Source organism: Drosophila yakuba, unplaced genomic scaffold (assembly GCF_016746365.2).
Source record: "Drosophila yakuba strain Tai18E2 unplaced genomic scaffold, Prin_Dyak_Tai18E2_2.1 Segkk11_quiver_pilon_scaf, whole genome shotgun sequence".
NCBI classification, from domain to species: Eukaryota; Metazoa; Arthropoda; class Insecta; order Diptera; family Drosophilidae; genus Drosophila; species Drosophila yakuba.
Genome location: NW_025048784.1, coordinates 56,780 through 70,408, shown reverse-complemented (window position 1 = coordinate 70,408; position 13,629 = coordinate 56,780). Strand labels below are relative to the sequence as shown.

Here is a 13,629-nt window from a genome sequence, read left to right as displayed (position 1 = left end):
CTCGGTAGAGTAAAGGGGGGGAATATTTGACTTTGCGACTACTTGCTCGTCTCGTATTACACTCTTATTTATTTCGCGTGCTTTGGAATTGATCTCCACAAGAAACACTAAAGGACTATCGGACGACAAGACTAAGGACAAACAAGGACATAGCACACTCGTACGACAGCAGCTGTTAAGCTGTCGACGCCCACCCTACCTTGACCACCACTAACCATTTGACATAACCGGTGATCCCTACAAGTATGCTACATTTTACACGACATACACCTTCCAACGCCGCATGGCACCCCTAAAGAGATTTACTCGGATTTAAACATTATAAAATTTGATTTTTAACAAAGAATAAACTTAAAAACTGACCATGTTTTAATTGGAACAGGTTTAGACAACATATCCTAAATGATTACCCTAACTTACAAATTTTAAACATCTAGATTTAAATTGTTAAAAGAAATTTTGAACTGTGGCGTTCATGTAGATATTATCGCAACATATATGTATGTATGTAAAGATTTTTGTTTGCTTAAAAAAAAAGGAATATTTACGCTCGGCAGGGCATTAAGAATGGGGAAAGTAAGGTATATAGGGATGTGTATTTTTATTTTTAAATTTTTTTTTTGTTTTTATTCTATTAAGATTTTAGAAAAGCGAATATTGGGGCAAGGGTAATTTTAAACATGAGCAATTTTCATTTCCATTTTATATTTCTTTTTTTTTTTTAATTTATTATTGGTAAACAATGGACTTGGAAACAAGTAGCGCCGCAGTAGCTAATTATTTGATTTTCGTTTGCGGCGGCTGCTTTCTCATTTATGAAAATCTATTTATATTACTCACTTTGGATTTCCCACGATGAAGCGCTTCAAGTGGTTGCCTGTGAAAGAGAAATCAGCTTACACCGCCTTTTAATCCTAAGAGAGCTATTTATTTTCGATCTGCTCTTCTGAGTTGCTCTCCTACTGCGGTACTCTCTCTCTTCTTTTTACTTCATTCTATTTTCTCACGACAGTTTAGGCGGGCCTTTGCTTATGTGGGAAGAGGAAGGAAAATGGAATAAAGGGAGAAGGAAAGAAAAGAAAGGAAATGCCCTAAATGAATACTATTTCTCTTACAAAATAACTTAAATTAGCTTCCTAACATAAGGCGGAATTTATTTTTCCGATCGGAATGACTTTTGCTGATCTGCTTGTCTGGTTGCCGATCTGCTTAACAAGCAGTCAGTCATGTGTAAAGCGGTGTAAGGTAGAATATGTATAGATGTAGATAATGTAAAGATAGTGAATTCAATTAAATAATGTTTTTGCGCTTAACGGTGGCGCTGCTGACTGATGAACTCCAGAAATAGACCTCCTGGTCGGCAATTTATGCTTCCCTCACTGGTCTCACTGGCCTGAATGGTTATTTTTTTTTTGAAATATAATATTCTCCTAGGTGCCACCTGTAATTTTATGCCCTTAGCATTCTAATTCTAAACCACAACACACGCACAAAACTTACCCTCTAGGGGTTGGCACTAAAGTTAACGAAATATAAGTTTTCCGATTCAGTGGGTTTTCTTCTCTATCGAAGTTTGTGAGTTTTGGTTGAATTGTCAATTTCTCTTTTTTTGTAATTTTGAGAGATCACTATATTTTATTTTTGGATAGCTCGGACGGCGATTGCTCGCTGGTTTAAACTCAATTAATGCCCAGTGGCTACCTCTTCGGGTTGGGACCCCGAGTCTGAACTCCAAAAATGCAGTTGGAGAATTGTTCTTCATGACAGCCTAATTAACATTTTTCCCGACCTTGAGAACAGCCTAATTAAGTGCCTACTTTTAGGCCGAGATCAACGACAAGCTACCCTACAACGTGTAGTACGATCTGCAGTGCGATTCTGATGACGATGAGGATATTTACAATATTGATTTGGATGAAGAAGAAAATTGCATTTAAAATACAAGAGAGAACGCTATAGTCGAGTTCCCCGACCATCTGATACCCGTTACTCAGCTAGTGGAAGTGCGAAGGAGAGTCTTCAACACTGACAGATTTTGATGGTTTGTGGGCGTTAGAGTGGGCGTTAGAGTGGGCGTGGCAAACATTTTTTTTGTAGATCGATAGAAATTCATAAGACAAATAAAAAACTGAAAAAATATTACAACATTTTTCAAAAGTGTGGGCGTGGCAGCTTTGGGCGGTTTGTGGGCGTTAGATTGGGCGTGGCAATATAAATCGACAAACTTGCGCTGCGTTTATGTCTCTGGAGTCTGTATGCTTAATCTCAACTTTTTAGCTTTTGTAGTTCCTGAGATCTCGACGTTCATACGGACAGACGGACGGAGATGGCCAGATTGGCTCGGCTATTAATCCTGATCAAGAATATATATACTTTATATGGTCGGAGACGCTTCCTTCTGCCCGTTACATACTTTTCAACGAATCTAGTATACCCTTTTACTCTACGAGTAACGGGTATAAAAACCTAACCCAATAGAAACAATATATGATAAAAATTTTATGTTAAATAGTTTAATAATTTTCACAAAGATAATATACAATTCTGTCGTTCCGATAGGATATATTTCAAACAAATAACTTAAGGTTGCCACAAAAAACAGTCATATTTAATATGAATTTAATTTCATATTCAGCGCTTTTCGAACCGTAAATGAACCGCACCCAAACCCCATACCCTCCAAGTTCCGCATCGACAATGTTGTTCCGGACTTTGGACTCGAGGAGAATTCTAACGTGCTTCCCAAAAACTGGCAAATGCCACCTCCAAGTTCATCAAGCATTGTCAAGAGTCGACGATGCCCCAACGAAGGAAAAATATCTCCAAATGTGCGTCAAACTGTTCCAAAACCTACCGTCGATACAGAACCCTCACCGCTGACACCCATCAAGGGGCCTTTGGTGGATGAGTATGATACAGAAATGTTGTCGTCAGAGGATATTTGGAAGCTCTGTATGGATGCGAAGAAGGGGCTTATAAAGCCCTCGGATGCTATATGGCCTTTGTTTTGCATGGAGTATTTGGAGCCTTCCAAAACTCCACCTCCGAGTTTAACGGAATCTCAAAACTCCAATGAATTTCCTCCGAAAACAGTTCGAGTTGACAAAAACCGATATAAAAAGAATTCTTTTGAAACTGGTTTTGAGAGGAAAGTCGGAAAAGATGAGTGGCGGGTCTTGGATCAGTGGATAGAATCGGAGGGGCTCAACGGATCCTATAATGATATAGAAGAATCGGATTCAAAGGGAAAGGTCGATAGTGACGCCAAGAAGCCTCGGATTCTGGACAATGAAGATGTCGCCTTTGCTAGCTTCACCATTGGAATCGAAGAGCAGCGAGCACTCAAGGAATGGATAAAATCGGAGGGCCTCAACGAACCCCACAGTGATATAGAAGAGTTTGATATGTTATTAAGCCTAGCAAGAGAACATGAGAAGAATCGGGATCTTCTGCTTGAGTTACTAAAGCCCAAGGATCTTATCTCCCAGGAAAAGGATGTTTGGAAAAAGTTTTCTCCAAAGGTGTTCGAAATGCCGCAGAAACCTGATTCCGTAGAGCCTGAGTTGTGGAAACCCCCACCCAACGAAAAGGTTTCCGTTGAAAATATTCCAGAAAAGGAACCAGAGAAAGAAACTGAATTTATTGTGGAAAAACCAGAAAAGCCAGTTATCCTCGAGGTCAAAGACATTAAAACATTGCCCCCGAGGCCCGAGGCTGAGGAAGCTACCCAGAGTTGGCTACAGCAATGCAGTGAAATCATTTCCCAACAAGTGCAACTCCTCATCTATGAGGACGGTTCCAACAATCCAACTGCTGCAGAACCAGAGGCCATTGACTTCGAAACCGAGATCAGCGAGGAGCAAATGAAGCCCCGAGTCCTGGGAGAAAGCAACAGAAATGTCTCAGCGGAGACTGGATGGCAGAACAGCTTCACAGTTTTCCTCGAGGACTTCGAGTACATCATTGACCAAACCATGACGGAGTTCAGGGACCCCCAAGCTAAGAGACTCCGCTCAAAGTGGAACCAGCAGTTTGGATCAAAATCGGTGGAGAATTTGAGGAGATGTCTTCTGCTTCCGCCTCTGCCAGATCACTTGGACCAGTGCCTCCAGAGGATTAGAATCCTAAGGCGTCCCAAAAGGCGCAAGGTCGAGGAATTTCGCATGCACGTCGATATGAATTTTTGCAAAATGTATTGCACACTGAGTATGAATATGAACTTGGATCTGCAAAATACGGTTAGGTTCCTAAGAAACGCCGTTTACAAAAACGACATCGATGTGATCCAAATCCGGTATGAGGCCACACAGATAGCTTGGATTTGGTCCGATGGCAGTGTCTTGATAATCAATGGAAGAGGCCATGCGATGCTTGCCGAAACACAAAGGGATCTGATGTTTAGGACCCTTGGGAGGGCGAACTTCAAAGCCGACCCCTCAAACAAGCTTCTACATCTGCGTCTCATTTCCTGCGCCCACTTTCCATTTGGGATCTCTTTGCCGGTGTTCACTGCGTTAAGCGTTCTTTCTCCAGAGCCCCATATGCAGTATGTCTACTACGTGGACAAGGCAGTTCCCGGGGTGGCGGCCCGTGTTCATGAGACGGGAATGGTCCAGGTGTTTGCCATGACCACGGGTGAGGCGGATAATATGCTGAAGAAACTGTACCTTCTTACGGCCAATCACCGAAAGGCCACCAAAGACGTCATCAAAAAGAAACCAATGGACTACGACTGACAAAAAAAAAATGTAACTTACGAGTTACAAACAGAATGATGTAAGGATGTGATCGAAAATAGAATAGTAATTATAATAAAGCTGAGAACGCTTTGGTAAACAATTCAATGGCTCAAAAGTCGGTTCAATCATTATTTTGTTCTTTAGAATGAATAGGCGTGGAATTCTTGCTCTGCTATCAAATACCCGTTACTCTGCTATTGATTAGATTTTAATTAAACATAGATTTTACAAAGATTATACATACTGCAGAATTGCTAGGCCAACATCTCACTAGTATCAATATACCCTCTGCCAGGGTGTGCAAAGTAAGCCGTATAACTATGTATCCTCCAAATATTTTCTGTCCCTCAAAGCAGTTTTTAATTTTGTAGTCATGCAAATTTCGTTTCCTTTCCTTGGCTTGAACATTTGTCTCAGCAGAAGTTAATTGGTTTTTTTTTGCGGAAGAAGTGCCGCTTGGGATGTCGTCTTGGACTGGGACTTTTTTCCCCTTTTAGTTGCTCCCGGGGTAGTGTTTTTGTTGCTGTGGCTTTGGCGTTGGTTGGTGTCTTGGTGGAAAACAAAAGGCTTAAAAGGGGATACACAAAGGATTTGAGCAATCAAGTGCGCTTTTGAACACGCAGACCGAAAACAGTTTTATTCACGTTCGCTTTTTCCAGCCTCTTATTTTCCTGGCACCTGCCATTACGTTGAGGGCTAAGAAGAAAATGTGCTTCGCCCTCAGTTTTTTTCAAAGTCATAACTATGCTGGGATTTCAATGTGCGCCCAAAGGAACCCACACGTATGCGCCGTAAACTCCTCCCATAAGGAAAGAAAAAAGGAAAAAATAAGTAAGGAAACGGGGCATACAACTTCAAGTAGTTGGGTCCAAATGTCTGCACGGCTTTAGCCAGCAAAAACAATACGGCCCGGAAGGGCGGACACAGAAAAAAGAATTCCGAGCGCTCTGGCTTTTGTCTTAAGTTTCACTTGAACGTCGAACGCACACACGCAAGCACTCGGGTGAAGGGACATTTAAATTCTGCAGCGGAATGCACCTATGGGCATAGGGGATTCCGGGCTCGGGGCATTTTAATCATAAGACTCTGGTGCCTTTCTAGCCCAAGAGCCAATACGAATTTCGCCCACTTAATTCAATGCATATTCGCCCAGCATCCAGTTTGATTGAGCTTAAGAATGCACTTACAAGCAGCTGTACTTCGTGAACGAGGCAGTTCCTGAGCTAAAAGGATAAAAATCAGAGATACGGCAGGAGACGAAGAAAAGTCGTAAGATAATCGGATGCAGCTACAGTCGCCCCTTAGGCCAAAAGGATGGCCCGGAAAAAACAGGGAAGCGGCTTGTAAGCCATTCCACAGCCACATACCTGCAATCAGGACCAACCAAAGCCAGAAAGCAGGTTAAAAGAGCCCGGAAGAAAGACAGGCAAGCAACAATGGAAGGGCTACCAAAAAGGCAACTTCCAGCATAATACATGAATAAATACAAGAAACAATAACACCAATAGTATTATTTACATGAAAAAATGTGCATCAACACAAAGCTTAATATTCAACTTACTAAAGCCATTAAGTTGGCTAATTAAAATTTTAAACTAAAGAACAATAATATTATATATACTTGTACATAGTAAAATTCCTGTTCCCTTTGATTTTTAATAGAATCTCACAAAACATTTAAAATAAATCGATATTCTCGTTACCATATTCTAAATGGTTTGCTAACTTACATAGTTTTGGAAATTATGATTTATGTAGTTCAGTTTTTCTGACATAAAACCTCTGTTTTTCTTCAATTCTATTGGTTTAGCTGGTGAAGTAAATTTGAAATAAACCCATTTAACTAGTCCCGTATCCTTTTGCTTTTCGAAAGCGACTAGTTAAAAGATATCCCAATTTTAGCAATGCCACTGTTGGCCATCTGCATCCACAGCTTTCCCTGGCTTAAAGGGGTTCCATTTCATTTATGGCCACATGCAGTCGGCTTTTTTCAAGTTAATCCAATCAATGCACTCGCATTTCTCGGCACAATCAAATTCTAGTTACAATTTGAGGACTTGGAAGCCTGGACACATATGGCACAGTTAGAAACAAAGAAATAGAGTGAAACGGGATGGAACAGAAAAGGGACAAAACTACACGACGGTTAGCCAACTGGATGGTTAAGAATTTTTATTTATAATATATTTAATTATATTTATATATATATTATATATATATTTAATAATATTTATAATTAAATTAATAAGAAACAGGATCAAAAGAGTCTGGTAAGGGGCGCAATGGCCAGCAGGCGTCGATAAATTAGAATAGCAAAGCCATTAGAGGAGGATCCAGTGGATCCTTAAAGTGGATTTCTTAAATAGAAAAAATGAAAAGCCGCAGGATAATGAACTTTTCGGTATAGGCTAATACAGGCAGTGCACTGCATTCCCCCAGCCAAATGAAAACATCTAGGTGAGTTCAAGAACTGTCCAGGCGACGTCGGTAGGCTTCGGCGCCAGGACTAGACTTAGGCTTTTCTTTTTGTTTCAGGATGCTCGCTTCCGTCGAACAGGACCTAATAGGTTCCGTCTTCTTGGCCGAACACACATTAAGTATACGCCCTGTCTGGAATGCGTATAAGTGAAATAATAGGTGAATACCTTCTAACTTTTTGAAATACCGTATTGCATTTTCCCATACTCTATACAATTTACTAGTCTTTTTATTTTAAAAAATCCCTTTAAATGCGAAATAACGTTAAGTTTATTCGCTTATATTCTTCCTAGTATTCAGACATTCTTTTTATTTTAAAAAATCCCTTTAAATGCTAAATAACGTTAAATTTATTCGCTTATATTCTTCCTAGTATTCAGACATTTTGTTCTTTTCTACCTAAAGTGTTAAGAGACTTGGCACGCGAAGGCAAACATTTTTGTTCGGATTTTTAGACTTTGCTAGCAGCACCAGAGTGCCATTAGTGTGTGGTAAGGGGGATCTAAGCGGATCCAGGGAAGCTGAGGTCCTCATTTATGTGTGGCGACTTTGGAAAGTACCCGAGAGTGTTGGCAGTTGATGGGAAAATGCGGCTTTTAGATGGTGTATGAATGAATACTACGTGCCTGAGTGGCACAGTAATATGGTATATCTATGGCGTATTTTCGCAATAGCTACTTTAATACAGACACATAGCACTAAAAACCTTCCAATTGAATTCGGGGTGCACCAGATACCAGAATATAGAATGGGAAATCAAAATAAATATTCCATTACATGTGCTTACTTGTGAATTGTAATATTTAAACAATATATTTTTGTATACCCGTTAGTCGTACAGTACATGCGTCTGTCCGTCCGTCGAGATCCTAAAAACTATAAGCTTAAAAGCTAGAAAATTGTGTATGAGCATGCAGACTCGAGAGACAGAGACCGAGCGCAAGAAATACTTATTCGCTGTATAACGGGTATCTAATAGTTAATTAATTAATTAATTGACTGCCATTTAAATCAAATGTTTAAAAGCTTCTAGATAATTTAAAGATAAACTAAAAGCTTAAGTCCGCAAATTAAGGATATTTTACTTATACAAAACATGCACAAGTGCTGTGAAGGATAAGTTTCAAATTCCGAGACCACACCACATAAAAATATATGGCTGCATTTCAAATTGAAGAAAAACAGCCTTAAAAACATTGCAAGAATGTTTGGGGGATTTAGTTTGTTCTGAAAACAAACGTTTGCTCTTATTTTGTAGCGTGCCATTGCAACTAAATGGAAAATGAAAAATTTATAGAAATTCAAATGCAATGGCTGCCCCAAGTAAAGCTGGCTTAAAGACCCGGGCTTCTAATGGGTTACGTTACGGAATCAAACTGAAAAAGAGAGAACGCTATAACCGAGTTCCCCGACTATCTGATACCCGTTACTCAGCTAGTGGAAGTGTGAAGGAGAGTCTTCAACACTGACGGTTTTTGGTGGTTTGTGGACGTTAGAAAGGGGGGTGGCAAAAACTTTTTTGGCCAATCGATAGAAATTTACAAGACTAATACAAAAATTTAAAAATATCAAAACATTTTTCAAAAGTGTGGGCGTGGCAGCTTTGGGCGGTTTGTGGGCGTTAGATTGGGCGTGGCAAAAATTTTTTTGGCAGATCGATAGAAATTTATAAGACAAATAAAAAACTGAAAAAATATTACAACATTTTTCAAAAGTGTGGGCATGGCAGCTTTGGGCGGTTTGTGGGCGTTAGATTGGGCGTGGCAATAAAAATCGACAAACTTGCGCTGCGTTTATGTCTCTGGAGTCTGTATGCTTAATCTCAACTTTTTAGCTTTTGTCGTTCCTGAGATCTCGACGTTCATACGGACAGACGGACGGAGATGGCCAGATTGGCTCGGCTATTAATCCTGATCAAGAATATATATACTTTATATGGTCGGAGACGCTTCCTTCTGCCCGTTACATACTTTTCAACGAATCTAGTATACCCTTTTACTCTACGAGTAACGGGTATAAAAACCTAACCCAATAGAAACAATATATGATAAAAATTTTATGTTAAATAGTTTAATAATTTTCACAAAGATAATATACAATTCTGTCGTTCCGATAGGATATATTTCAAACAAATAACTTAAGGTTGCCACCCATTGAGTTGTAGAGTGCGTGGAAAAATTTGGCATCTAAAAATTCAGTCCGATTACATTTCTAACAAAATGCCACGTACTTCTTTATTTGATGTAGATGATGACCAACAGTTTCTTAAAATGGCCAGCGGTGATGCGGTAAACTATCCTAAGAAAAAGAGCACAGAACCCATCTACAATCAAGATGGCTTTTCGGAATATGATATCCAAAGACCGTGCTCCAGGTAAGAACTTAAAAAAAACAGTCATATTTAATATGAATTTAATTTCATATTCAGCGCTTTTCCAACCGTAAATGAACCGCACCCAAACCCCATACCCTCCAAGTTCCGCATCGACAATGTTGTTCCGGACTTTGGACTCGAGGAGAATTCTAACGTGCTTCCCAAAAACTGGCAAATGCCACCTCCAAGTTCATCAAGCATTGTCAAGAGTCGACGATGCCCCAACGAAGGAAAAATATCTCCAAATGTGCGTCAAACTGTTCCAAAACCTACCGTCGATACAGAACCCTCACCGCTGACACCCATCAAGGGGCCTTTGGTGGATGAGTATGATACAGAAATGTTGTCGTCAGAGGATATTTGGAAGCTCTGTATGGATGCGAAGAAGGGGCTTATAAAGCCCTCGGATGCTATATGGCCTTTGTTTTGCATGGAGTATTTGGAGCCTTCCAAAACTCCACCTCCGAGTTTAACGGAATCTCAAAACTCCAATGAATTTCCTCCGAAAACAGTTCGAGTTGACAAAAACCGATATAAAAAGAATTCTTTTGAAACTGGTTTTGAGAGGAAAGTCGGAAAAGATGAGTGGCGGGTCTTGGATCAGTGGATAGAATCGGAGGGGCTCAACGGATCCTATAATGATATAGAAGAATCGGATTCAAAGGGAAAGGTCGATAGTGACGCCAAGAAGCCTCGGATTCTGGACAATGAAGATGTCGCCTTTGCTAGCTGCACCATTGGAATCGAAGAGCAGCGGGCACTCAAGGAATGGATAAAATCGGAGGGCCTCAACGAACCCCACAGTGATATAGAAGAGTTTGATATGTTATTAAGCCTAGCAAGAGAACATGAGAAGAATCGGGATCTTCTGCTTGAGTTACTAAAGCCCAAGGATCTTCTCTCCCAGGAAAGGGATGTTTGGAAAAAGTTTTCTCCAAAGGTGTTCGAAACGCTGCAGGAACCTGATTCAGTAGAGCCTAAATTGTGGAAACCCCCACCCAACGAAAAGGTTTCCGTTGAAAATATTTCAGAAAAGGAACCAGAGAAAGCAACTGAATTCATTGTGGAAAAACCAGAAAAGCCAGTTATCCTCGAGGTCAAAGACATTAAAACATTGCCCCCGAGGCCCGAGGCTGAGGAAGCTACCCAGAGTTGGCTACAGCAATGCAGTGAAATCATTTCCCAACAAGTGCAACTCCTCATCTATGAGGACGGTTCCAACAATCCAACTGCTGCAGAACCAGAGGCCATTGACTTCGAAACCGAGATCAGCGAGGAGCAAATGAAGCCCCGAGTCCTGGGAGAAAGCAACAGAAATGTCTCAGCGGAGACTGGATGGCAGAACAGCTTCACAGTTTTCCTCGAGGACTTCGAGTACATCATTGACCAAACCATGACGGAGTTCAGGGACCCCCAAGCTAAGAGACTCCGCTCAAAGTGGAACCAGCAGTTTGGATCAAAATCGGTGGAGAATTTGAGGAGATGTCTTCTGCTTCCGCCTCTGCCAGATCACTTGGACCAGTGCCTCCAGAGGATTAGAATCCTAAGGCGTCCCAAAAGGCGCAAGGTCGAGGAATTTCGCATGCACGTCGATATGAATTTTTGCAAAATGTATTGCACACTGAGTATGAATACGAACTTGGATCTGCAAAATACGGTTAGGTTCCTAAGAAACGCCGTTTACAAAAACGACATCGATGTGATCCAAATCCGGTATGAGGCCACACAGATAGCTTGGATTTGGTCCGATGGCAGTGTCTTGATAATCAATTTTTTTTTTTTTTTTTTTTTTTTTTTTTATTAAAAAGTTTGGATACATGTAAAATTTAAATTATTGTACTGCTACCTTCAGGCAGCCTAAACAATTATATCTTTAAGGAATAGGACATAGTAATACTATTGTATTAGACATAAAGTTAACAATTTTTGATTATATTCGATGTTTTATCTTTTTAAATACTAATTGACAACTAATACAAGGAATATTTATTACGACATGGTTCTAAAAGATAGATCCTGTGGGTGGAGTCTCTTTAATCGTCGCCTTACAATTTGCCGTAACAATCGTCTAGCGAGAACATTTGGATGCCGGTTCAGCCTGTCTTCATACTTCTGAGCTAGCGTTTGAATAACGTCACCAACCTTCTCTATTTCCAGATCTCGTTCTATGTCACTAGTACGCATGTACCAGGGAGCATTGCACATTGTTCTCAGTATTTTACTCTGAGCTGTACGGATTTTATTTATATGTGTTTTGGCTGCAATTCCATAAACTTGTAGACCATATCTCCAAATCGGGCTGAGGATTGTTTTATAAATGGCCACCTTGTTTTTTAGGGAGAGCTTGTTCCTTGGAGACATGAGCCAAGACATTTTTGCAGCTTTTGACAACATAGTATGCTTTACCAATGTAGCATGACGTCCAAAGTTAAGTTTCCTGTCCAGGATGACCCCAAGGTATTTATAATAGGGCTTATGATCCAGCACGGACCCAAGAAGCGTTATGTTACCGCAGCTTCCAGGTCTTGTCGCAAACGTAACATTTGCGCATTTGCTACTGTTTATTCCTATGTTCCAATCCTGCGCCCATTTTTCGAAGGAACAAACGTACTCCTGTAAGGCTTCTGCGGCAATGACCAAGGAAGGGTTTCTGACAAAAACTGCGGTATCATCAGCGTATGTTGCAATAAGCACGTCATCTGTGTCCACAGTTCGGACCGATCTTGGAGTTGGCATATCAGCAGTGTACAGAGAGTACAATGTAGGGCCGAGAACGCTGCCTTGAGGAACTCCTGCGCAAATTGGCCTATTCGAAGATTTGATTCCGTTTATGGTTACACAGAACGTCCTATCCTCTAGAAAGCTGGTTACTAGTTGATGTAGTTGCGGATTAAGGAAGGACTTAAGCTTACATTGTAGACCTTTGTGCCACACCCTGTCGAAGGCTTGCTGGATATCCATGAAAACCGCCACAGCGTATTCCTTTTCTTCCATAGCCTACAGTGCGAAATTAACAACACGATGTAGTTGTTCTGGAGTACCGTGGCTTTTTCGAAATCCAAACTGCCACTTAGGAATCGACATTGCCACGCTGTCCAGATTGAGAATCCGCTTTAAGATAACTCTTTCGAGCATTTTTCCTAATGCCGGAAGTTAGCTGATCGGCCTGAACGAGTTGACTTCAGTGGGCTGCTTCTCTGGTTTGGGAATCATTGTAATAAGAGTCGATTTCCACAGCTTGGGAAAGTACCCCACTCTCAGAATCGTGTTGAAAATGAGGACTATGAACAGAATCGCTCTGAATGGAAAGTTTTTAATGGTTCTGTTGTCCAGCTGATCCTCGCCAGGACATTTTTTCAGCTTGAGCTGCTTGATTAACAATGAAACCTCACCGAATGACACTGGGCTTACAGGCAAGGACATTTGGTACGGAGTTTCTAGGGAGGCTTGGATTTTAGTATGCATAGAATCGTCCGTAATGTCGAGTGTCTGGAATCTTTGCTGCAAATTTTCTGCAAATGTTTCAGCCTTTTCTGTATCAGATAAGCACCAGCCGCCTAGTGGGTTTTTTAATGGGGCTTTTGGCACCACTTGCCTTTTGAATCGTCTGGTTAGTTTCCAGAGAGAGTAGTTGGATGAAGCATCCGGACTAGCATTTTCCAAGTGTGCGTCAATTTCAGCCTGTCTGGAGCTCTTGAGAACTTTTTGGAGACGGTTTGCTAACCTTTTATATATTGAATTAACCCGCGCATCTCCAGTTCTAGCGTATTCTCTTTGTACTCTTCTTTTGAGACACAAGAGTGCAGCAGCATTTGGAGGCAATTGCCCTCTTTGATGATGACCAGGGTGTTGGGGGGAATTTGGGCTGGCGTAGGCAGCAGCTATTTGTACTTTGCTCATAAAACTTGAAATTGCTTCTTCGATTTCCTCAGCGCTATTTAGGTACATGTCTAAACTGATCCTGCTCTCCAATTCAGCTTTAAAAATCTCAACAGAGGAGCCAGGTGGAAGTAATTGTTGTCTGCGTGTTTTTAGTTG

At 40.9% G+C, this 13,629-nt stretch overlaps 2 protein-coding genes across 2 annotated transcripts; both read left to right on the top strand.

Annotated features, from left to right (window-relative positions):
• Nucleotides 1-2,612: 2,612 nt before the first annotated feature.
• LOC26535078 lies at nucleotides 2,613-4,839 on the top strand (the record flags this gene model as incomplete). The annotated part of the gene is made up of 1 exon (XM_039377204.2): nucleotides 2,613-4,839. A coding segment is annotated over one exon (2,124 nt), but the record flags the coding sequence as incomplete, so codon positions are not given.
• A 4,521-nt stretch (nucleotides 4,840-9,360) lies between these two features.
• LOC6539674 lies at nucleotides 9,361-11,526 on the top strand. The gene is made up of 2 exons (XM_039377203.2): nucleotides 9,361-9,591; nucleotides 9,646-11,526. Exons 1-2 carry the CDS (start codon nucleotides 9,437-9,439, stop codon nucleotides 11,393-11,395), a joined length of 1,905 nt encoding a protein of 634 aa, XP_039233137.1. The 5' UTR covers nucleotides 9,361-9,436; the 3' UTR covers nucleotides 11,396-11,526.
• The last annotated feature ends 2,103 nt before the right edge of the window (nucleotides 11,527-13,629 follow it).

What these genes read in the sequence shown, in the direction of transcription:
- LOC6539674 (XM_039377203.2), top strand. Translation starts at nt 9,437, where the DNA reads ATGCCACGTACTTCTTTATTTGATGTAGATGATGACCAACAGTTTCTT. An exon ending in ATCCAAAGACCGTGCTCCAG is followed by an intron (nt 9,592 to 9,645) that starts GTAAGAACTTAA and finishes TTTCATATTCAG; the next exon opens with CGCTTTTCCAACCGTAAATG.